Genomic DNA, 22,411 nt, shown 5'->3' on the forward strand with positions numbered 1-22,411 from the left:
AATCTTAATATTCTAGGTTAGAATATTGATGTTTGTCTTTGGTTGTTGATTGATAAGTTGAAGCAGTTGTAGTTATCTAGGACTTTGACTTATGATGTATTGAAGAACATAATTTTATTTGATATGAACTATCAATGAATTTCCTGCTTATAGAATAGTTTTTTGTTAGAGCACGCATGTAAAATTATCACGTCCATGCTGTATGAAAAATAACAAGGCACTCACGTTAACAAACAATGGTAAATCATTTTTTTTATTGTCACCCGTGATTTTGCCAAGTTGAAAGGGATATTGCATCGTCGCTTCTTTCGAACGAGGAATTTGATTACTTGGTGTCAGAGTACAATGACATTGTGTTTGGTTTTCAATTAGGTGAGTAGAAGTATTTTTATATTGGTTTGACCTATAATTGGGTTAATCAAAGTATATTTTAGGAGCTTCCTTATTGGAAGACCAGTCTTCTTTTATATAACATTGATGTTATACACATAAAAAAGAACATGTTAGAGAACATTTTCAACATGGTTATGGACATAAAGAAGAAGACAAAAGATAACATCAAGGCTAAAATGGATATAGCTTTGTTTTCTCACCATAAAAATATGTAGTTGGTTTATCTTGGGTCACGAGTTGCAAAGCCTAAAGCCAACTTTGCCTTAGATAAGAATGCATAATTATTTATCTATTAATAGCTTAAAAGTTTGTGTTTTCCTAATGGACATGCCTTGAGCATATCAAGTTTGGTGAATTTAAAGGATTACAGATTGTATGGAATGAAAAGCTATGACTGCAACATATTTATGCAAACATTCATTCCATTAGCTTGTCAGGATTTATTGTCAAAGGGGATATGAGATGCACTCACAGAAATCATTCATTTCTTTATAGATATATGCTCCAACAAGTTGCAGAAAAAACATATAGAATCTTGAAACGAATATTATCTAGATAATATGCAAACTTGAGATAATATTCATTTTATTATTTTTCAACTCGATGGGGCATCTACCCATACATTTATTATTTGATGCAAAAGTTAGAGGCCCGGTCCAATATAGATGGATGTATCCATTCAAGAGGTTAGGGATTACACATGCATCGTAATTAAAAAAATTTCTTTCTTTGCATAATTTCAAACATTCGTTTAATTCCATGCAGGTACTTATTCAACCTGAAGAGAAAAGTAAAAAACAATACGCATATTGAGGCTTTAATATGTGATGTCTATATTGTTAAAGAGATATGAACATTTATCTCGTACCATTTTGAGCCTCGATTGAGAACAAAAATCAATCGCGTCCCAAGATATGATGATGGTGGGGAAATGTTTTTAAGTGGAAACTTGTTAATATTCTCCCATCCTGGACAACCCATACCAAAAAAAGCTGTGAGGAAAAGATATTTGTCTAAAATGGAATTCATACAAGCATATAATTATATACAATTTAACTGTGATGAATTAAGATGTTTTATTCAGTACGTATACTGCTTAATATGTCATTATTTTTAAACAATTTATCTCTTATAATATCATAAACTGATATATTGTTGAATTTCTCGTAGGCAACATTGTCAATATTTACTGTCCTAAGACTCACAATGGACTGAATCTCAAATCTTTTGATTATAAGATGAATAATTTTCTGTGCGGTTTAGAACATATGTAAGTACTATTTAATTATTCTTATCTCTCGTGATACTTAATTTCATTACATATTTCTCGTTAACTGTTCATGGTTGTACTTCATGTACCAGGTTTATCAATTGAAAAGGAATGCTAGTGTTACTTTGTCTTTACTAAGTATGTGTTTTAAAAGAAAATGGAAGTGCTACAATGGGTATTTAATCGATGGACATTTGTTTCATATTGAAGAATATAGGCAAGGCAAAAAGACATATAAAAGTGGGGTTTATGTTAAGGGATTAACTTCTAATAAGTTTAAATTTGACTATTATGGGAAGTTAAAAGAGGTCATTAAATTGCAATATCATAGCGAGTAGAATAAAGCATTTTTATTTAAATGTTATTGGTATGACACTATTGACAGAGAAATCAAAGTAGATCCCTATCATGGTTTGTTCGAAATTAATTTAAAGGCTAGACTCCGCAATGTCAACAATATCTTTGTTTTTGCCAAGCAATACCAACAGTTTATTACACATACAATCCTTTTTTTAGAAAGAATCATTCAAGAGCTGATTGGTTATCTGTAGTGAAAATCAAATTCAGGGGTCGTGTTAAGGTTGTTCAGGATGACAACGATGAATTAAGTATGGGAAATAATGTCTTTCAACTTAGTGAGTTTGTTGATCCATATCGAGTTGTTTCATCTAATGACTTAGAAGAAAACTCAAATTTTTGCATCACCAATAATATTTTGGTTAATGTTGACGCTGAGAAATTGAATGATGTTTTAAACTTTAGCAGACATACACAAGTTGATGAAGATGATGATAGTGATGAAATCAACATAGAAGTTACGATAGAGATGAGGATGGGTCAATTAACGAAGAAGAAAACAATTCTGATTCATTTGCACAACACGAATTTATAATGTCATAAACTATAATGTAATATTTATGGACAAAATTCACTTCAATGTAATGACAATGATGTTAATATATTATTGAATGATAAAAAAAATATTTATTTTATTATTGTGATGTGTGTGCAGCTATGAATTTAAGTATTTACAGGATAGATAAATGAGGAATACAGATACAATCTGACATCAGACACTGTTTTACACCGATGGAAATACCAACAGAATGAGTTCATCGGTATGTTCCAATGGCGATGAGAATTGTTCCTCTTCTCCCCGGCACTGTTCATGGTGTTAATTACACATGGATATACTGACAAAATATTTATATTCATATATTCCAATAGTGATGGGAACTGTTCACTTCTCAAGGCACTGATAATTAAAGCCTTTTTTATAAACAAAATCACAAACGAAATAGAAATTTCAATGCGCTAACAATTAATGCTTTTATTTATTGTGGTACATGTTTCCCAATGGAATCACTAAAGGAATGGGAATTCCAAGGCACTAGTAATTAATGCTCTTTTTTATTGTTGACTGTTTACTTTTTTACAGATAAAATCACCGACGGAATGAAAATTCATCAATAATATTTGGAGGGGTTTCTGAAATTTTTCACATGAATTGAAAATTCTAACTTGACTTCATAAACAAAATCACTGATAAAATTTTTAAAGATATTAATATTTAATATTCCATCAGAAATTTCATCGACAAAACCTAAAATATAAAATCATGGACATAGCAGACAAGACTTCATCTTCTTCATTTTTCTTCTTTCATCCTCTCTCTTCTTCTCTCTTTTTCATCATTCTCTTATTTTTGTTCATAACCCAAGCCGAAATCAAATATCATCTTCTCTTCTCATCCTAAGGTATGTTGTCTTTTATCATTTTTCTCCTTTTTTTTCCTTTTCTTTTCATGTTTCTTTTAACAATCCCTTTTCATTTATTTTGTTTTTATTTTTATTTTTTGTTTTTTTTAATTCTTAGCCGAAACTAAGCACGCCATAAAAGTAAGAATTTTTCATTCCTTTTTCTTCTTCATTTATGTGTGTTTTTTGTTTTGCATTATTTTTGTTTTTTTTTTTGTCAATATTTTTTTTCCAAATTTGTGTTGAATTTTAGTTGTTATTTAAATAATTTTTTCATTATTTTTTTAGAATTTTACTAATTTATTTACTAATTTTGTTGCTCAAATACAATTAAATGTGTGGGATTAATTTTAATTATTATTTTGATTATTTTGTAAATTTAGATTATTTTTTTTTAATTTAGGATTAAATATACTACCACTTAGAAAATGAGAATTTTGTGCCAAATTGAATTATTCTAATTTGTTAGAAGAAATTGAATAAAATCAATTGATTTGTGGTATATATATTATGTATTTGTAGGTTTAAAAATCTTGAGTAGTCATATAGGAAAGCCGCTGCCGAATGTTTTTAAAAGATCAGAATCATTTAAATTTTTATATCCATTAATTTGTGTGGATGTCTAGGAGAAAGTCTATTGCATGTCGCGAGAATAAGATCACTGCTAGTTCTTCTAGCAGCGATGCTGATGACCATGAGTCATTAGGTGCCAACTAAGAATAGGCACATGAGGCATAGGCATTTACTTACGACATAGGGTCATCAAGTGCGATGCCACAACGTCGAGGGGGGTCCCTTCATAGCAGAATCCATTTACTTGCAAGTACAAGACCTAGTGTAAGGACAACCTTTCAATGTAAGTTTGTTTTGCTTTCACAATGACATGTTTAATAATTTTTTAAAAATAATTGTATTTAACGAATGCAATTTTAGGTTTATAAACATTGAGACTGCAAGAACAATAACATTTACTTTTAAATTGTTGATGAAAATTTCATTGTCTAAATGGAGCTAGGTTTCCAAACATCATGAATGGAAACCGCAAGTCGATGCATGATTTTCAAGGTTTAAGGTTTGTATTAACTTAAATATTTTTTTTATTATGTTAATTTAGTTAGTTTATTGAAATTAATGAAATTTCTTTTTATAAATTTTTACTGCAAGGAAAAATTTGAATGGGAGAGAGCTGATGATAATGTTATGAAAAGGGTTTGGAAGAATTATGTTGCAACTAGGTAAGATCAAACTCGGAATAATTTTTTTTATTCCAAATATTAAAATTTTATTTTTCATTTACTAATAGATAATTTATTGGTAACATATAGGTTGCGTGATTTATGGCATGAGGCGTAAAAGAAAGCAGAAAAATATGTGAAAGAAAATGAGCTTCCAACTTGAAATGACATGGTGGTTTGGAAGGATTTTAGATCGCCATATATCTTGAAGGTTTTTTGGGTGGACTATATTCAGCATGTAACTTCCACGTGTTTCGCTCAATTGTCACAGTCTGGTGCGGAGAACTGGCACCGGAATGTTTAGTATTTCTTTACCACGTATATTGGCAACTCTATTCCATTCATTTCGCATTTGAAGCAAATAATAAGATTTTATTACTTTCATTTTTTATTTTTAAAAAATATATTTAACTAACAACATATTTATCTTGCATGCTATGATTCTTGAATGCAAGCCAAGTCGGATGGAACATTTTGTTGAAATGCATGTATAGAATGATGACTATATAAAAAAAATGCAGCAGTTCATGGATAACCGAGCTCAGCACTTTGTAGTATGTTGGTTTTCAACCATTTTTTTTATTAAGTTATAATTTCCTTCAATTTGATGAATTTATTTTTTCTTTTCAGGATACATATAACAACTATTTGAATGAGAGAACTGGAGACGATCCTTCGACCCATCCAGATTTGTGGTTAGAGGCAAGATCATTCGGTGGACCCTATAGAAATCGGGTGTACGAACTCTCTAACACTACGACCGAGAACTTGCGAATGGCACGTAATGTTTTGATCGTTGGATGCTCGCAATCGGTTATGAGCAATCAAACTCCAGAGTTCAAGGCGATGTTGGACCAATGAGTACAAGATTGAACGACACATCTTAATGAAAAATTTGAACGACTCATGGTAGATTATGAAGAACTTTGCCCAGTGGTAATGGAGATGAGATCATACATGGGTGATCCATGTACTTCTCCTTATTGCCCCCATGATCCCGACGACAACCAACCTCCTCCTCCTCCAGCGTCGCCTCTATTTTAAATTTATTGTATTTGAACATATAAATGTTTAAATTTGTAATAAATATTTAATTTTTATATTATTTTAATTTCATTTTATATATTTGATTTTAATTTATTTTAATTATTTGTCTGCTTTTGTTCAATATATTTTTTTAAAAAAAGTATTTTAAAATATTATTGACCAGGGGGGAGGTTTACCGACAGACTACATCCGTTGATATATTCCAAAGAGTTTGAAAAGAATTACTGTAAATGCCACTGCAACTGTTAACTCTATGATGAAATTACAGCTGGTATTCCGTCAATGATATGTTATATTTACTGATGGATATACCGACAAACAAGTAGAAACACCAACGGAATTGCAAGCGCTATTTTGTTAGTTATATGGCAAACTTCCCGAGGGCAATACCAACGGAATGAAGCAGATAAAAAAATTTTGGTGTGTTTTGTCCGTCTGTAAATCTATCGGTAAATTGATTACCGATGAATCATAGAGAATTTTTTTGACCAACTGTTTTTATAAAATACTTATTGACAATATATAAGTATGAATATTGATAAAAATTTTCATTAATAAAACTGTTAAATTTAATAGCCGAAGGACATTCCACTAAAAATGAAGCATCCAGAGGTAATCTGATATCACCACAGAAATTATTGTCATATTGACCAAGAGGTACCCATTTTACAGGAGGCCATATACTGTAGCTCATGGTGGGCGTCATCATGGATCAAGATGGAGGAAAGTTTCAAATTACAGAATTGATGGTCTTGAAAAACCACGTGATGAGGGCAGCTTTTGTCTCAGCTTTTGCCTGAAACAACTACCAATAATCAAAGCATCAAGGTCAAGGAGAAAGTGACTCGCCCTTCCCGATGACAGTTATAGAAAATCTGTACTCCGTTTTTGGGACTCTCTCTTCGTAGTTTTATTCTGTTGGACTTACGTCCCAGTCAATCCTTCACAGGAACTAACAATGGCCAATTAGCTCCGTTCCGTGCCTGGTTTTAAACTAGATAAATTGACACCGCCGTGCAGGAGGCCACATGATTTCTTGGCTAGTAATCTTGATGTGTTTACAGCGGCAGCAGCATCTTTAATTTTCCTCCCTTTTTATACGAACCACATGGCTAACTTAGCAGATGTACCAACCTGCATCAGAAACAAATCCCCTGTTGTTATATATCTAGCACAGCATGCAGGAGAAAGGTTTGGTAAGAATTTACAGCTGGGAGACGCGATACAGCCAAGGCCATTCCACTGAAAATGAAGCATTTAAGTATAATTAGTATTTTGGTAGTTTTTATGGTTATAATTTCAAAAAAATAAGTTTAAAAAAATTATTTTAGTTGTGATTGGTTTGATTAAATTATATATTTGATTAAAACTATGGTTGAAGTTGCTCTCTAATAAAATATATATTCGATGTGTTTCGTTAAAATTATGGTTGAAATTGATATTATAATAAAATAACAAAAAAAACATGTAATAATTTTTTATTTTGCAATTATAATTTAAGCTTTGTGATCTATATCTCATCAAGAAATTCATTCAAATTTGCCAAAAATTTTGGTTTTTTGCTCGTGATATCAAGCACGCTTGACATATAAATATATATATATATATATATATATATATATATATATATATATATATATATATATATATATATGCAGATATAAACCCTCTAAATTTTTAAAGATAATTTGTAACTCTTTTGTTTATACAGTTGTTTCTTGAACTAAGAAAAATTTCAAAGGTTGTTTTGGTCTGTATGTTTTATCAACAATAAAATACTAAGGTTGGGCAAAAACACAAGATGAGTACTTTACTGGAAGCATGTAAAAGTTGCTTCATGCAAAATTAAGGTCAAATCTCACCAATATTTATTGGTGGGTCTCGTGAACCAAACCACAACTTCATTTTATAACCAAACACCATACAATTGAGGTTGGGTAAAAACGCAACAGCTGCCGCCAAAACAAACAGTCCCTTAAAGGGTAATAGCACTGCTCATTTTTCATGCAGCCCACAGCCCATTAGCCGAGTCTTTTGCTGGGTGAACTTTAGAATCGAAGATCGTATGGGCTTGGACCAAATTTGGCTAAATAATACTAAGGCATGCAACTCTTAGCACAATGGTCTAGTATCTTTGACAGATCAGTGGGCTGTAACTTCATTTTTTTCTGAAGTTGCACAATGGCCTTATATCTTTGACATGTCAATGGGCTCGAGCTCTAATTATTTCTGGGTCAAGATCACGAGACTGCCTGGCTTGGTCTAGCTCTCATATAGGGCAGGAGGGTTCCAAATTTCCAATATTGGTTCTGGCTAGTTTCAAGTGAAAGATGGGTTCCGAGCCCTGATTACAGAACAAGACCATGGATGGTTTAGATACTTTGACTTAGGTTCCTCCAGAGTAGTGTTTGATTTTTTTCTCAAATGATGAATCATACGATGGATAAGATAGAAATACTGTGCCCAGTGCTCGTTGACATGTCACCACTTCACAACAGAAAACAATATCCTTATTTTTCTAATATTAAAATTAATATATAGAGTGGTGTATTTTTTTAATGTATTAAACTGTTATGAGCTGTACCATTAAAGTTATTATGTTAAATTGATTTGATAATATAATTTATTATCACACTGAAAGAGAAAAAACATATATGGTACTGACATAATCAACCTAACCTAGTCGAATTGCTTTTTTTAAATTAAAAAAAAAAACGATCAGAGTATATTCTAGTGTAGATTATCTAACCTATATCAAAAAATAAAAATTCTAATTATGTTTTCCGTCTTCCCAGCTTTCAAATTGACAATAAATAAATAAAATTCTCGATCTCATGTTTGGTAGGATTGTTGAAGTTGTATTTTAAAATATTTTTTATTTAAAAAATATTTTATTATTATTTTTAAAAATATAAAAAAATTAATTTTAAATAAAAATTTAAAATTTAAATAAATAGCTTTTTAACCGGCTTACCAAATGAATCATAAACCTCCCAGGTTGCAATGACAAGGTAAATTAAAGGGATTATGTGGCAAACTCCAGTGGAAAAGGACTGATATGCACTTCCATCTGCAAACCATTGCTCATCGGTGAGGAAAACTAGTAATGTGTGTGCCATAACAATTTATTTATTGATTATTTTTCAGGATCTAATATGCTCATGAGCGAGTTTGAGTGCTTGAAAATTATATTATAACACTTTTATGTTAATATTCTATTTCTACAAATAGAAATATCAAAGGATTGGTGGTAGAAATATCAGTTCTTATAAAACAAACTATTTTTATGAGGTTTAGAGACCTTTTAATAATTAAATTAAAAACTTTATAATAAAAGATTGTAATAAAAAAAAATTAAACTCTAAGAACAAAAATGTTTGCTCTTAACTTTGGTGTAATAAATGTTTTGAGAATGCCTGATAAGAGAATAAAGATTGTGAATCTTTTAATTGGATGGTTCAAATGATATTTATAGCCCTTGTACTTTGAATCTTATTGTTTTGCTCAAGAGATCCAAAATCTTTTTCTCTTTAATATTTTAGTAAGGAAAAAGTCTCTTAGATCAACATTAATGCTGATGAAAATGTTTTCTTACACAATATTAATGTTGACGGAAATTACCTTTACACATCATTAGTATTGATGAACAAATAGTAGAGCTATAAAAGACTTATATACATTATTTTATATACAACATTTAATGTTGATGGGAATAACTTCATCATAGCATTACTGTTTGTAGAAATATAATCAGCTCTTTGAGAACTTTTATACACCTAAAGGTATAGGGAAATGATTATCTTAAACTCTTATAAGGGTCTTAAGGATAGCTTCATGTGCGCTTGAGCTTAGTGTGTAGCCGAACCCAAGAGATTTGGATCTAAAGTCTAATCAAATCCACATGCACTTGGACCAGGTGTCTAACCAAGCTCGAAAGAGTTAGGTCTAGTACCTCGCCAAACTCAGAAGTGTTTTGGCTCTCTACAATGTTGTATCTGGAAATAAAACTAGACATGTTGTCTTGTCTCTGCTAGGTATTTTGTTAACTTTATCCAAGGTTGTCAATTCTGTTTCGGTAAGTGTTTTGTTTTTTCAATTGGAATAGAATGTTTCAGTTTTGGAGTGTTTTGGCGTGCCGTTTCGGAGTTGTACTATATATATATATATATATATATATATTCAACAAACATAATTCAAATTCAAGATAAATTTAATTATAAATTATGCAATACAAATACAATGCCAAACAAATATAATTTTAAAATTTTAAATATTTCTAAATAGTCAAGATTAAATAGATCTTTAACTTAAAGTAATTCAACTTAAACAAAATATCAAAATATTATGAAGGTAAAATGTTTTAACACAAATATTTTAAATATAAAGTTAGGTCAATATTATCAAGGCTAATGGAATCTAAAGCATCCCTTATTTTGCTCAAATTTCTACAAAGTATAAACATGAAAAAAACAACATGAATATAAACCATATATATTATTGATAAATCTAATTTTAAAAAATTAATATCATTGTTAATGAAAATAATAATAATAATTTTCAATATTATTATTAATATCATTGTTATTGAAAATAGTAATGAAAAAGAGTTTTTTTATAATTGGGTGATTTAATTAATTAAATTGAACAATGTTCAATTTGATTCAATGGCTTTTCAAGAGCGGAACGGAACATGTGGAATGAAACCGGAACATTCCAGGCGGAATTTAACCGAAAAATCCGGAACGAACCGAGATTTAAAATGAGATGAAATTTGTTTTATTTTGTTTTGTTTTGTTTTTTGAATTGATATGAAATATTCTGGTTATTCCGAGAGAAACAAAACAGTTGATTTTATCCATGTTAGATCATGTATTCATGGAACTCTTAAATTAACGAGTTGTATATAAAATATGTTTACAGGTCACGTACCATGTTTTTCATGTCTTCTTTCTATACCAACATTTCAAGAAAAAAAGGTTTTATTTTATGTTTCTTAGTATAGAAGACCGTGTAGTTTTTCATTTACTTCTGAAATGAAACAAAAATGGGTCAAAAGCATGGTTGTAGTGTTATTATATAAATTGGCATGTCCAAAAGGTTCCTCTTGAAACGAAGAGAAGAACAAAAACCTCCCCAAGTCCCCATGGGGTTGATTAACCAATAATTGACACGAATCTTTCGCGCCCATATATATATATATATATATATATATATATACAGGCATCGTACGGTGAGATCCCATGTGGCCATGTACTCCTTCCATTTTACTGTCTCTATAGTCTGTACTTCTTGCACTGCTAAGACTTGATGTCACTTACTTAAGTTACTTGTCTGTGTTAATCCACTCACAGTTCTTGAATCAAGAGAATCAAGATTTGTATTACACTCGTCTGCCTTTATTTTACATCAACATATGGCTTATATAGCCACTTACAGAAGTTTTACACTACATGCATTATGCATGTTGACAGGCGGAGAATAACCGAATTGCAACAGAAATAACTACCATCCATAATAATAGGATATGGTAACAGCATTACCAGAAAATAGAAAAGGAGCGGGAAAGCAAGCAATGAAAGAAACAAACAAACTACACTGTTAATTCCTTTAACAGTCCATCATTCCCTCCTTTAAACTGTATTCAGTTTATGTTTGGAATTTCACATAATCCCAGCAATCTTTAAAGTTTTAAGAACACCTCTAACCCGAGAGGTTTTGTCATAATGTCGGCTATCTGATCTTGAGTTAAAAGTAACTCAAGTTAACCACATTCTCTTTCACCATTTCACGAAGGAAATGAAACCTGATATCAATATGCTTGCTTCTGCCATGGAGAACAGGATTCTTGGAAAGTTTTATGCTGGAACTGTTATCGCACAAGATTGTAGTACATTCCTTCTGTTCACAACCAAGCTGCTCCAAGACTCTTCTTAGCCAAACACATTTTCAGGCACATGAGGCAACTGCAATGTACTCAGCTTCGGTTGTTAATAAACTAACAACAGGCTGTTTCTTAGAAGACCATGATACTGCTCCAGAGCTGATTATAAACACACATCCTGTAGTACTCTTGCGATCATCTATATCTCCAGCAAAGTCGTTATCTGAGTAGGCTATGAGTTGCTTGCAACCTCCTTTCTTGTAGAAGATGCCTAGGTTCATTGTTCCCATCAGGTATCGGAGTAGCCTTTTTGCTGCTAACCAGTGTTGCTCCGTTGGGCATGACATGAACCTGCTAATAAGACTCACACCATACATTAAATCAGGTCTGGTTGTAGTTACGTACATGAGGCTGCCAACCACCTGTTTGAACATACTTGCATCAACCTTGGTTCCCTCCTCATCTTTTGACAGTTTGCAGCCTGGAACTATAGGATTCTTCACTGGGTTGCATCTATCCATGCGAAATCATTTTAAGATTTCTTGAGCATACCTCATTTAACATATATAAATCCCTTCAGGATTTTGCATCACCTCAATTCCTAAAAAGTACTTCATTTTCCCCAAGTCTGACATGTCAAATTCCAGCATCATGAGCTTTTTAAACTCTTCACACATGTTCCTGTCATTTCCAGTGAAGATCAAATTGTCAACATACAGACTGACAATTAACAGCTTTCCTCCTTCTTTTAGTTTTGTGAACAAGGTGTGCTCACAGTAACACTTTTTAAAGCCTTCGTGGATGAAGTAGGCCTCAATTTTGCTATACCAAGCTCGTGGAGCTTGTTTGAGGCCATATAGTGCCTTGTTTAGTTTGTAAACCTTGTGTTCCTCACCCTTTTTCTCATATCCTCGGGTTTGTTGGACAAAGACTTCCTCCCTGAGTTCACCATGCAGAAATGCGTTTTTCACATCCAGTTGAAAGATACTCCATCCTTCTTGAGCTGCTAGAGCAATTATCAAATGTATGGTATCTAATCTTGCAACGGGAGCATATACCTCAGTGTAGTCAATCCCATACTGTTGTGCATATCCCTTTGCCACAAGTTTAGCCTTGCATTTGTCTATCTCACCACTTTCATTGAGTTTTGTTTTAAATATCCATTTAACTCCAATGTTGTTTACTCCTTCGGGTAGGGTGGTCAGAACCCATGTTCATTTCGTTCAATAGCCTCAATCTCTTTGTTCATAGCATCTCTCCATTTCTTGTTCTTCACAGCTTCCTCAAATGTGGATGGATCATTTTCTGTAAGAATAATCATAGCATTTAAGTCCTCTTATTCAGACAGATTCTCTCCTGTTTCGTAGTCTTGCATCCAGGGTGGAATCCATTTTACCCTCCCTGAAACTGAAGGATTCACTTCATGTGCCACACTAGAATGTGCATAAGTGCCACTTGGACCTACCTCATTCATGCCCTTAAAGAAGGCCTCTTCATTCTCGTTGGCATCTGTTCCAAGTTCCCCAGTTGAACTTGCTTCTTCATTCTCATTATCCTTTGTTCCCAGCTTTTGTGCATTCTGAGCTCCATCAGTTTCTTCTTCAGGATCACCCTATTCTAGTACATCTGAGATTATTTCTTCCCTGCTCATGTCCCAATTCCAGCCTTTAGTTTCTTCAAAAACAACATCCCTGCTAACAATTATTTTCTTAGAAACTGGATCAAATAGTCTGTAAGCTTTTGATTCATCACTAACTCCCAACAAAACACACAGTATGTTTTTATCATCCAACTTGCTTCTTCTCTGGTCTGGTACATGTACATGGGCCAAACACCCAAAGACCCTGAAATATTCTACAGTAGGCTTCATACCACTCCATGTTTCCTCTGAAGTTGAGTGTTGGACGGCTAAAGTAGGACTTCTGCTAAGCACATGCACACACCACCTTACAGCTTCTGGTCAGAAAACCTTTGGAACCTGTTTATCTGTAAGAATACACCGCACTAAATTCATCACAGTCCTGTTCTTTCTCTCAGTGACTCCATTCTGCTGAGGAGTATAGGCCGTGGTTAATTGTCTGGTTATGCCATTTTCTTTGCAAAATTCCTCAAACTCATTTGAGTTAAACTCGCCACCTCTATCAGTCCTTAAACATTTGAGGTAGGCTCCTGTTTCCTTTTCAACACATGCCTTGTATCTTTTAAACATGGTAAAGGCTTCTGATTTTTCATGCAAGAAGTAGATCCACGTCTTTCGACTGAAATCATCAATAAAGCTCAAGAAATACCTCTTGTTGTTGTTTGATGCCGGATTTACGGGGCCACATATATCTGCATGCACCAATTCTAGCTTCTGTGATGCCCTCCATAGGCTCTTTTTGGGAATAGATTCCCTGTGCTGTTTGCCAATTAGACATGTTGTGCAAACTTGTGCACAGGCTGCTGGTGAAGGCAAACCATTAACCATCCTTTTAGATTGAAGGGTTCTCAACCTTTTAAAGCTCACATGGCCGAATCTGCAATGCCATAGGTAACTTTCATCCTCTATCACAACTTGAAGACAAGTAGTAGCTTTAGGTATCATTGTTGCGAGCACAACAAACATCCTGTTTGTACTCATTTCAGATTGAATGATTAAGCCCTTAGTAGGATGGAAAACTTTACACTTCCCATGCTGAATCAGAATTGTTACTCCTTTGTCTTGAAGTTGCCCCATGCTTAACAGGTTATTTTTCAGCTCAGGAATGTAATAGACTTCTGAAATTACTTGAGTATTTCCATTTACTTTCATTCGTGCGTTTCCCTTCCCCATAACTGCCATCTTTAGTTGTTGCCTAGGTTTACTGTGTGTCTGAATTGATCATCCAGTTCTGAGAACCATTCTTTATTCCCGCTCATGTGGTTGCTACATCCTGAATTTAGAAACCAGATCTCTTTTCTTTCCTCATGGTTAAGCTCTTCATAAGCCATTAATAGCAATTCTTCTCCTTCATCTGTTTCTGCATAATTAACTCATTTCTCCCAAGCAGGACACTCATATTAAAAGTGTCCTAATATATGACACTTGAAGCATTCTATAGTGGCCTTGTTAAATTGTAGTCTGTCACGACCTCTTTCTCTTCCTCTAAACACTCCTCGACCTCTTCCTCTACCAGTGTTTTCTTCGTAAGTAATCTTGAGAGCCTGCTCTTCTCCTCGATGACCATTCATTCTTTGTTCATGGACCAGTAGACTGCTTTGCAGCTCATCAATGGTCAATGTATTTAAGTCATTTGACTCTTCGATGGAACAAACCACATAATCAAATTTTGCAGTCATGGACCTCAGAACTTTTTCGCTAATTATGGTTTGGCTCATCGAATCACCATGAGTCTTCATTTTATTGGCTATAGTGAGAGTACGACCAAAGTAATTGTTAACTGTTTCTCCCTCCTTCATGTGCAGAGTCTCAAAATCCCTCCTAAGTGCTTGTAGTTGTGCCCTTTTCACCTTAGTAGAGCCTTGGTACTTTTGTTTCATAGAGTCCCAAATTCCTTCTGAAGTGTCTCTATTGAGTATGGTCTCCATGATATTTCGATCTATGGCTTGAAAAAGGTAATTCTTCACCTTCAGGTCCTTCAGCTTCTGCCCCTCAATCAGTTTGCGTTGTTCTTCTGTTGCTCCTGCCATAGAAGCAGATCCTGGCTCAGTCCTCTGTGTCACCTCCATTGACATCCCATTCTCTATAAGATCCCAATATTCTTTGGAGGGGAGAAAGTTCTCCATCAACATCGCCCAATGATCATAATGTCCATCAAATTTAGGAATGGCCGCATGCACAAAGCTGCTATTGTTGATTTCCATAATTCTGTTGATTCTCCTGGGAGAAAGAAGAGAAGTTGAATTTTTTTTTGTTCCTCACACACACTCACCCTCAGGTCTCCTATGATACGACTCTGATACCAATTGTTAATCCACTCACAGTTCTTGAATCAAGAGAATCAAGATTTGTATTACACTCGTCTGCCTTTATTTTACATCAACATATGGCTTATAGAACCACTTACAGAAGTTTTACACTACATGCATTATGCATGTTGACAGGCAGAGAATAACCGAATTGCAACAAAAATAACTACCATCCGTAATAATAGAATATGGTAACAACATTACCAGAAAACAGAAAAGGAGCGGGAAAGCAATCAATGAAAGAAACAAACAAACTACACTGCTAATTCCTTTAACAGTCCACCAGTCTGAACATTAAAAAATGACACTTTTTTTTCTTAACATCAACGAACATGAAAATAGGAATTTTTGCACCTCTTGACATTGATACAGAGAAGAGAATTGGGGAATTCGTGATTCCGGTGGATATATATTATACTATTAAAAAAAAATCAAAGGATCAGGATATAAATACACAAAAAGACAGGGACATACAAGAAACCCAACAGTACACCGTATTTATCTATAGCCATAGACATAGGCCATAGGGCTCACATTATTATTAACAAATCTGGACACGATATTGCCCCTCAAAACATGGGGTGAGAGAGGCGTTTGAAAATGCAACCCCGAAGTTTTTTTTTTTTTTTGCTTTATTTTTACTCCCATTTCCATTTATTGCAAGAAGTGAAATGAAGTAGTAGTGCTTACTGTATTTAAGGGGACCAGTCCAGAGGTTTACCATTACTTCCTTTTATGCAAAGAACCCTTTAGAATCCCAAACCCTTCCTTTTACATATTTAGCAGAGAGAGAAAGAGAGGGAGAGAGAGATGGGCAGGCCAAGGTGTTTTATAGACATAAGCATCGGAGGGGAGTTAGAAGGAAGGATAGTAGTAGAGCTCTACAACGATGTCGTTCCTAAAACTGCTGAGAATTTTAGAGCTCTCTGCACTGGTGAGAAAGGCATTGGACCTAACACCGGTGTCCCTCTTCACTACAAGGTCTTTTAAGTACCTGTTTAGTAATTTTCTGTGTGTATTCATGTGTTTGTGGGTTCAAGATGATTTTTTTGGTTATTGACAGACTTTTGGGAATTTTGAGGGTACTAAAGTCTTTTGATTTTGGATATTGTTAGTGTTATGGTATTTGACTGTGATGATTGTTCGCTTTTGTACTTTTGGTTATCGATGCTAAGTTTTAAAAACGAAACCTTTTCGGGCTTTTGTCAGAAATACATGAGAAGGAAAACGCTTTTCTGGGTAGAAATCAGGTTTTCAGTTCATGATGAAAAGTCAGTGCTGTCCTTGATTATTTAGAGTAGTAGTCGTGAATTTTCTTGATTCTAAAGAATGATTCTTTCCCAGTACTTTGAGATATCTGCAGCAATAATGGTTCTGGTTTTGGACCACTGGAAAAGCCATCACAGGCAGTCTCTACTCGCGTTTCTTTTTGTTATTTAGCTCCAGGTTGAGGGTGTTTCGTTCTTTGGTGATAAATAAAGTATCTGTGCTTTGGTATTGATATCTTATCATTTTTATTCATTTTTCGGGACCAATATTTCTAGGCAATCTAAAGGCTTGAGTTTCATTGACTGCTCGTTGCATTTGACAGAATTTCTTTTGTGCACAGCTTTGGCTATAAAGGCTGATGAGAAGGAAATTTAAAGCTTTTTTTTGTTGTTTTTATGTGTTTTTTTGGATATCAGGGATGTCGTTTTCATCGTGTTATCAAAGGTTTTATGGTTCAAGGAGGAGATATCTCTGCAGGAGATGGCACTGGAGGGGAATCTATTTATGGCTTGAAATTCGAAGATGAGAATTTCGAACTGAAACATGAAAGGAAAGGAATGTTATCTATGGCAAATGCTGGTCCAAACACAAATGGCTCGCAGTTCTTTATCACGACAGCTCGCGCCTCTCATTTGGATGGAAAACATGTTGTATTTGGGAAGGTTGTTAAAGGAATTGGAGTTGTTCGTTCTGTTGAGCATGTTACAACTGGTGATGCTGAGTGTCCCACTTCTAATGTTATGATCGTCGATTGTGGAGAAATTCCTGAGGGTGCAGATGACGGGACATGTAATTTCTTCAAGGATGGTGATGCTTATCCTGATTGGCCAGCTGACCTTTATGAGAGTCCTAGTGAACTTTCATGGTGGATGAATGCTGTAGATTCTATTAAGGCTTTTGGAAATGAACATTTCAAGGTAATAGTTCTCATGTTTGGCTGATGTTCTTGTTGCTCCAAAGGCACATTGGTGAAACTTATTGTTAAAGCATACATCAGTACCCAGAAGGAACTTCTGGAATTCTAGTTAAAAGTATGCTTTGTTGGAGTGTGAATATTTTAGGTGAACCAATTTTTTCAAGCTTTGATAATTTCTGTGGTCTATGGGCGTTTTTGTTTTTCTTTATTCTTTTCTTCTATAGCTTGTTTTGATGTCCCAATTTCCAAGTATTGATCGCAGAAACAAGACTATAAGATGGCGCTAAGAAAGTATCGGAAGGCTTTACGCTATCTGGATATCTGTTGGGAGAAAGAAGGGATTGACGAAGGTGAACAATCTCTGTGCACCATATAATTCCTAGTTACTTTTTATCTTGATGTTCTCAATGCAATGCTAATGGATCCCTGTGCCCCATTTGCATGTGATTTATTTAAACATTTTTCTTCTGGTGGCTTTTCAGAGAAGAGTTCAGCTTTGAGGAAGACAAAGTCACAGACATTCACAAACAGTGCAGTAAGTTCCTGTTCTCACTATTGTCAGGGTATTTTTACTGCCACTGGCTACTGAAGCTTTTGATCTTTTGTGTAGGCATCCAGGTTAAAATTGGGGGATCTGAAAGGAGCGCTGGTGGACACAGACCTTGCAATACGTGATTGGGAAAACAATGCAAAAGCTCTGTTTCGCCAGGGACAGGTTAGTATCTGCAATTGGGAATGCTTTCAATCTCTAGAATCATGGGAGCTTTTGCACATGTTTGGTGCGAGCCAGTCCATCTGTTCTAGAAAGGTTCTTTCTGAGGTTTAGTTCTGAATCTTCTGATAGCTTCTTGCAAGCTGCTTTTGCCTCTTCACCATCCATTTGGAATTTGGAAGACTTGCTTAGAATTCTTCAAGTTATTTTCTTGTGTGTAATATTTTGCTTCTATTCCACTGAAATGTGGTGCATAGGCATTCTGAATGGGGAGAGCAGTAGGTCGCTTTTCCTTCTCTTATTTTTTATTTTTCCGTTTTGGTTTCAACTTTGTTAAGAATTTGCTTAGATATTTTGGCGGTGCACTTTTTTCCTTTGATTTGTTTAAATTTTAATTTGAGAAGGTACCTTCACAGTTCTCGTACTAATAGTTTTTTTTTCCTTTGTGTTTGTCAGGCATACAAGGCTCTTAATGATGTTGATGCTGCTGCTGAAAGCTTCAAAAAGGCATTGCAGTTGGAGCCAAATGATGGTTAGTGATAATCTGAAACAGGGCCAATGGCACATAATTCTGGGGATAGAATTTTTGTTCAGACGTTTGTTCCCTGATAAGATCTACAAGTTCCAGTGATTATGTTAAAGCATGATTAAATCAAATTTGTTCACTTGAATAAATTCTAGGAGTCTTGGACCTGCTATTTTACAAATAATCTGTTGAGATTTGCTGACAGCTTTGGTTTCTAATGCTTTTCAGCTGGAATAAAACGGGAGCTTAATGCTGCTAGGAAGAAGGTCGGTACAATTCACAGAATCTGTAACATTTTGTGATAATAAATGGCTGTAGTCAACAGGGTGCTAAACAATTAATGTCTTGCAGGTTAACGAGAGACGTGATCAGGAGAGAAGGCGATATGAGAAGATGTTCGAAACTTCAAATAGCACTGCTGTAGAACCCTAGCCAATTGGTATGCGGATTACCTTTTGGAAACTCTTGTCATTTGATCATCGGGCATTGCAAACTGAGAATATTTTGAAAAACAGGATGCGAATTCCCTGAGTTACAAAAGCTTTTCAGGTTTTATCAGAGAACAAAGGAGCCTTTATCAAGGCAACTGTACAAGTTTGAGGCTCGAACCATTTCTTATTACAGTTTCCATGGAAATTTTTGAAACTTAAGAGCCATTTAAAAATAACGATTTACCCTCTGATGGACATAAAATCTTGTCATGTTGTATGGTTCTTTATTGGAACAGACCTCTTTCCATTCCCTTTCACTCCACCTCATTTTTCTTTGTTTCGATCCTGAACTTGGTGTATCAGCTACTGTAGCCAACGCTTGCTTCCCTGGTCAGATTTACTGGGTACAGCGTTCAAGCTCGCCCTATTTTAAACTAGGTTCTTGAAGATTGCTAGCTATGAGCTAAAGAACAAGCTGGAGAATCTCGTATGAAGAGAAGTGGGCATTGTACCCGTTCCAAAACGAAGGGCAACTTGGTGGTTGGTTCTTGAAACTGCACTGACCAGATAGATCATCGGCCCAATACTTATCCGAAGACATTCTTTAGACCTTTTCACTCCGAAGTCCATATATAATAATTGCTTATCAGACTAGAGCCCAAAATATTTTGAGGATCGCAGAATCGCAAACTTGCTCCTCAATCAAAGGATACAGATGAAAGAAAAATAAAGATGTTAGCTCGTAAAGGGGAAGAAGTGAGCATAAAATATTTCAAGTATCTACGTTTTAGGAAGATAATATTAGAGAGAGACTTAGCCCTAGACTCCTGGGTTCGAAATCTCTCTCTTTCCTTGTAGTTTACAGAAATGGATGAAAAAATATTATGGAATCAATGTCTATATCAATCTATATTTGTATGGACCATTTGAGTAGAAAATTACCATACATGAAATGGACTGAAAAGGAAAAGGTATTAAGTGAGAATATTTGCCGAGAATTTGAAGGCTGGAATGTAGTCTAGAAAATAACTATGAAAATTCTGTTATGAGTATTAATGGGAGAAGAACAGAATCTTATATTATCTTTATAATATCACCTAAATGCATCATTCATCTTTTCATCTTCTTGAAGAGTAGAAGAGATGAGGAGAAGAAAAGACTGCTCTCTTCTTTAGAAGTTTCGATGGCAGAAAACCTTGCGCCTCTTCCGGTAATTTTTCTACATCTTCACTCTCCCAACGTTCAGTATTCGACTTGAGCTTTACATCTACATCTTTTGCAGGCTTGTATTTTGAGAGTGGATGTCTGCTGTTGTTCCAAGTGTTCTACAAGAGTGAAGAAAAGGTTGCAAAAAATAAACGGTAAAAATAGTATCCACTTTGCATCAAGTTATGCCCTGTTTATATAACAAGAATTGTTGAGATTTCTGATTTCGTTTATTATTTTGTTGCTTAGGAGTTAATTTCGTCGACATAAACACAAAAAAGGGATTGGTAATGGTTTCTGGCTTGGTAGATCCTTCAACACTCCAAAAGGCCATAACAAAGACAGGGAAGAAGGCAGAGGTATTGGCATATGAAAAGGATCCCATACAAGCCAAAAAGAAACTTGATCAGTTCATTAGGAACATGCAGAAAGAGCATAACATTCGTGATGAGGAGAATTGTTGTTGCTGTAAGGTGTCTAAGGATGATGACAAACCTGTAACTATGGTGCATGATCATGAGGCGATGTCTTTGCCTTCTCAGCCATACTATGGAATGGGAAGTAATACGGCACCTCCTGCTTGGTATGGGCAGAGAAGTGATTATCCAAGATTTTATGGTGCTGGTTACCATGTGTTGCCACCTCGGTATCCAACTCCAATGGCGCCATACAATTACAGGGGGAGACCATATGGTTATCACGGCCATCGGCCACCCATTTATGCCACGTTGCCACTTCAGCCAGCACTCCCTCCTCCTGCTCCGATTCATGCCAGGTTGCCGCTGCAGCAAACACTCCCCCCTCCTCCACCACCTCGGCCACAAATTCCCTTGTCAAATCTTCATGCTGTTTACGGTGGGCAAAAAGATGTGCCAGCAGGCAACTCCATCTATCATGCTTTCAGCGATGATAACGCAGCAGCTTGCAGCATAATGTGAGCTTATTGCAGCATTAATGTGATTATATATTGAAATAACGTCCATTATTTAACGAAATCGTGTACCCTATTATAGCACCGTTATTGATGAATCACACCACTAACTATTATAACTCCGTTATCAACGGTAATGGCCATTGTTGACCGTACATGTAATATCTTTTTTTTCTCATTTTTCATAAAAACATTTTCATTATTTTATGTGGACTACAAGCTAAGCTACGTATCGAGATTCATGACTGTATCCACTATTTAAAATTATGATTGCGGACACTGCTTATATCTTTGCTCTTTGCTGAATATTTTTTTCTTCTTTCTTCCAAGCAATTTGTGGACGAAGAGAAGTTAAAAAAAAAAAAAGATTCTTGTTTACATCAGAGTTTGGTATGACAAACTTGTTATAAAAAATAATTAAAAAAAGTAATTAAAAAATAAAGAGCAATTTTGATATAAAAATAGAAAATAATAAAATAATATAAAAACTCTAGTCAATCCAAGTTAGTATAGCAAAAATATGACCTGATCGTGAGGTAGGGATATTGTTATAGAAAGCAAAACAAAACAAAATAAAGATATTTAATATTTAATATTTAATAAACTTAATGTTGAATGATGAAATTTAAAAATTAAATCGATAGAAAAAAAATACATAAAAAAATATTAATATTGATTTGAGTTAAAATTTCATATATATGACCTGAGCCATGATACCATAATCATTGCAAATTAAAAATAGCGCAAATTAAAATGTTGAAGGATGAAATTAGTAAACAAAATCAATTTCAAGAAAGGAACCAAGGGGAAAAAAACAATTAAAAAGATAAGGGTCAAATCTCAAATAAAAATCAAATGATTAGGAATAAGATTGAAAACATATGTTTTT

The 22,411-nt window shown here is 34.4% G+C and overlaps 2 protein-coding genes and 1 long non-coding RNA gene across 4 annotated transcripts; 2 read left to right on the top strand and 1 right to left on the bottom strand.

Annotated features, from left to right (window-relative positions):
- Positions 1–16,071: 16,071 nt before the first annotated feature.
- Positions 16,072–19,647, top strand: LOC133699901 (peptidyl-prolyl cis-trans isomerase CYP40-like). Of its 2 annotated transcripts, XM_062123417.1 has the most exons (9): positions 16,072–16,512; positions 17,217–17,717; positions 17,979–18,066; positions 18,199–18,251; positions 18,327–18,431; positions 18,885–18,960; positions 19,183–19,220; positions 19,306–19,393; positions 19,470–19,647. In XM_062123417.1, the coding sequence occupies exons 1-8, from the start codon at positions 16,342–16,344 to the stop codon at positions 19,384–19,386; spliced, it is 1,113 nt and encodes a 370-aa protein (XP_061979401.1). In that variant the 5' UTR covers positions 16,072–16,341; the 3' UTR covers positions 19,387–19,393; positions 19,470–19,647. The 2 variants fall into 2 exon arrangements, with proteins under 2 accessions (XP_061979401.1, XP_061979400.1); XM_062123416.1 differs by having other exon boundaries at positions 16,073–16,512; positions 19,306–19,647.
- Positions 19,648–20,343: 696 nt separating this feature from the next.
- Positions 20,344–21,224, bottom strand: LOC133699903 (uncharacterized). Its single transcript, XR_009843337.1, has 2 exons — positions 21,087–21,224; positions 20,344–20,710 (listed from the first exon to the last, which is right to left on the bottom strand). It is a non-coding gene; the product is annotated as an uncharacterized LOC133699903 (long non-coding RNA).
- LOC133699902 (heavy metal-associated isoprenylated plant protein 42-like) lies at positions 20,431–21,729 on the top strand. Its single transcript, XM_062123418.1, has 3 exons — positions 20,431–20,595; positions 20,668–20,746; positions 20,841–21,729. The coding sequence occupies exons 1-3, from the start codon at positions 20,431–20,433 to the stop codon at positions 21,527–21,529; spliced, it is 933 nt and encodes a 310-aa protein (XP_061979402.1). The 3' UTR covers positions 21,530–21,729.
- Positions 21,730–22,411: the final 682 nt, after the last annotated feature.

Source organism: Populus nigra, chromosome 7, assembly GCF_951802175.1.
Source record: "Populus nigra chromosome 7, ddPopNigr1.1, whole genome shotgun sequence".
Lineage (NCBI taxonomy): Eukaryota > Viridiplantae > Streptophyta > Magnoliopsida > Malpighiales > Salicaceae > Populus > Populus nigra.

Bases quoted from the DNA above. Each gene is read 5' to 3' on its own strand.
- LOC133699902 (XM_062123418.1), top strand. From the start codon at position 20,431: ATGAGTATTAATGGGAGAAGAACAGAATCTTATATTATCTTTATAATA. The intron at 20,596-20,667 runs GTAATTTTTCTA...CATCTTTTGCAG, and splicing joins AAAACCTTGCGCCTCTTCCG to GCTTGTATTTTGAGAGTGGA. The intron at 20,747-20,840 runs GTAAAAATAGTA...TTTGTTGCTTAG, and splicing joins AAGGTTGCAAAAAATAAACG to GAGTTAATTTCGTCGACATA.
- LOC133699901 (XM_062123417.1), top strand. From the start codon at position 16,342: ATGGGCAGGCCAAGGTGTTTTATAGACATAAGCATCGGAGGGGAGTTA. The intron at 18,067-18,198 runs GTGAACAATCTC...GTGGCTTTTCAG, and splicing joins GAAAGAAGGGATTGACGAAG to AGAAGAGTTCAGCTTTGAGG. The intron at 18,961-19,182 runs GTTAGTGATAAT...AATGCTTTTCAG, and splicing joins GCAGTTGGAGCCAAATGATG to CTGGAATAAAACGGGAGCTT.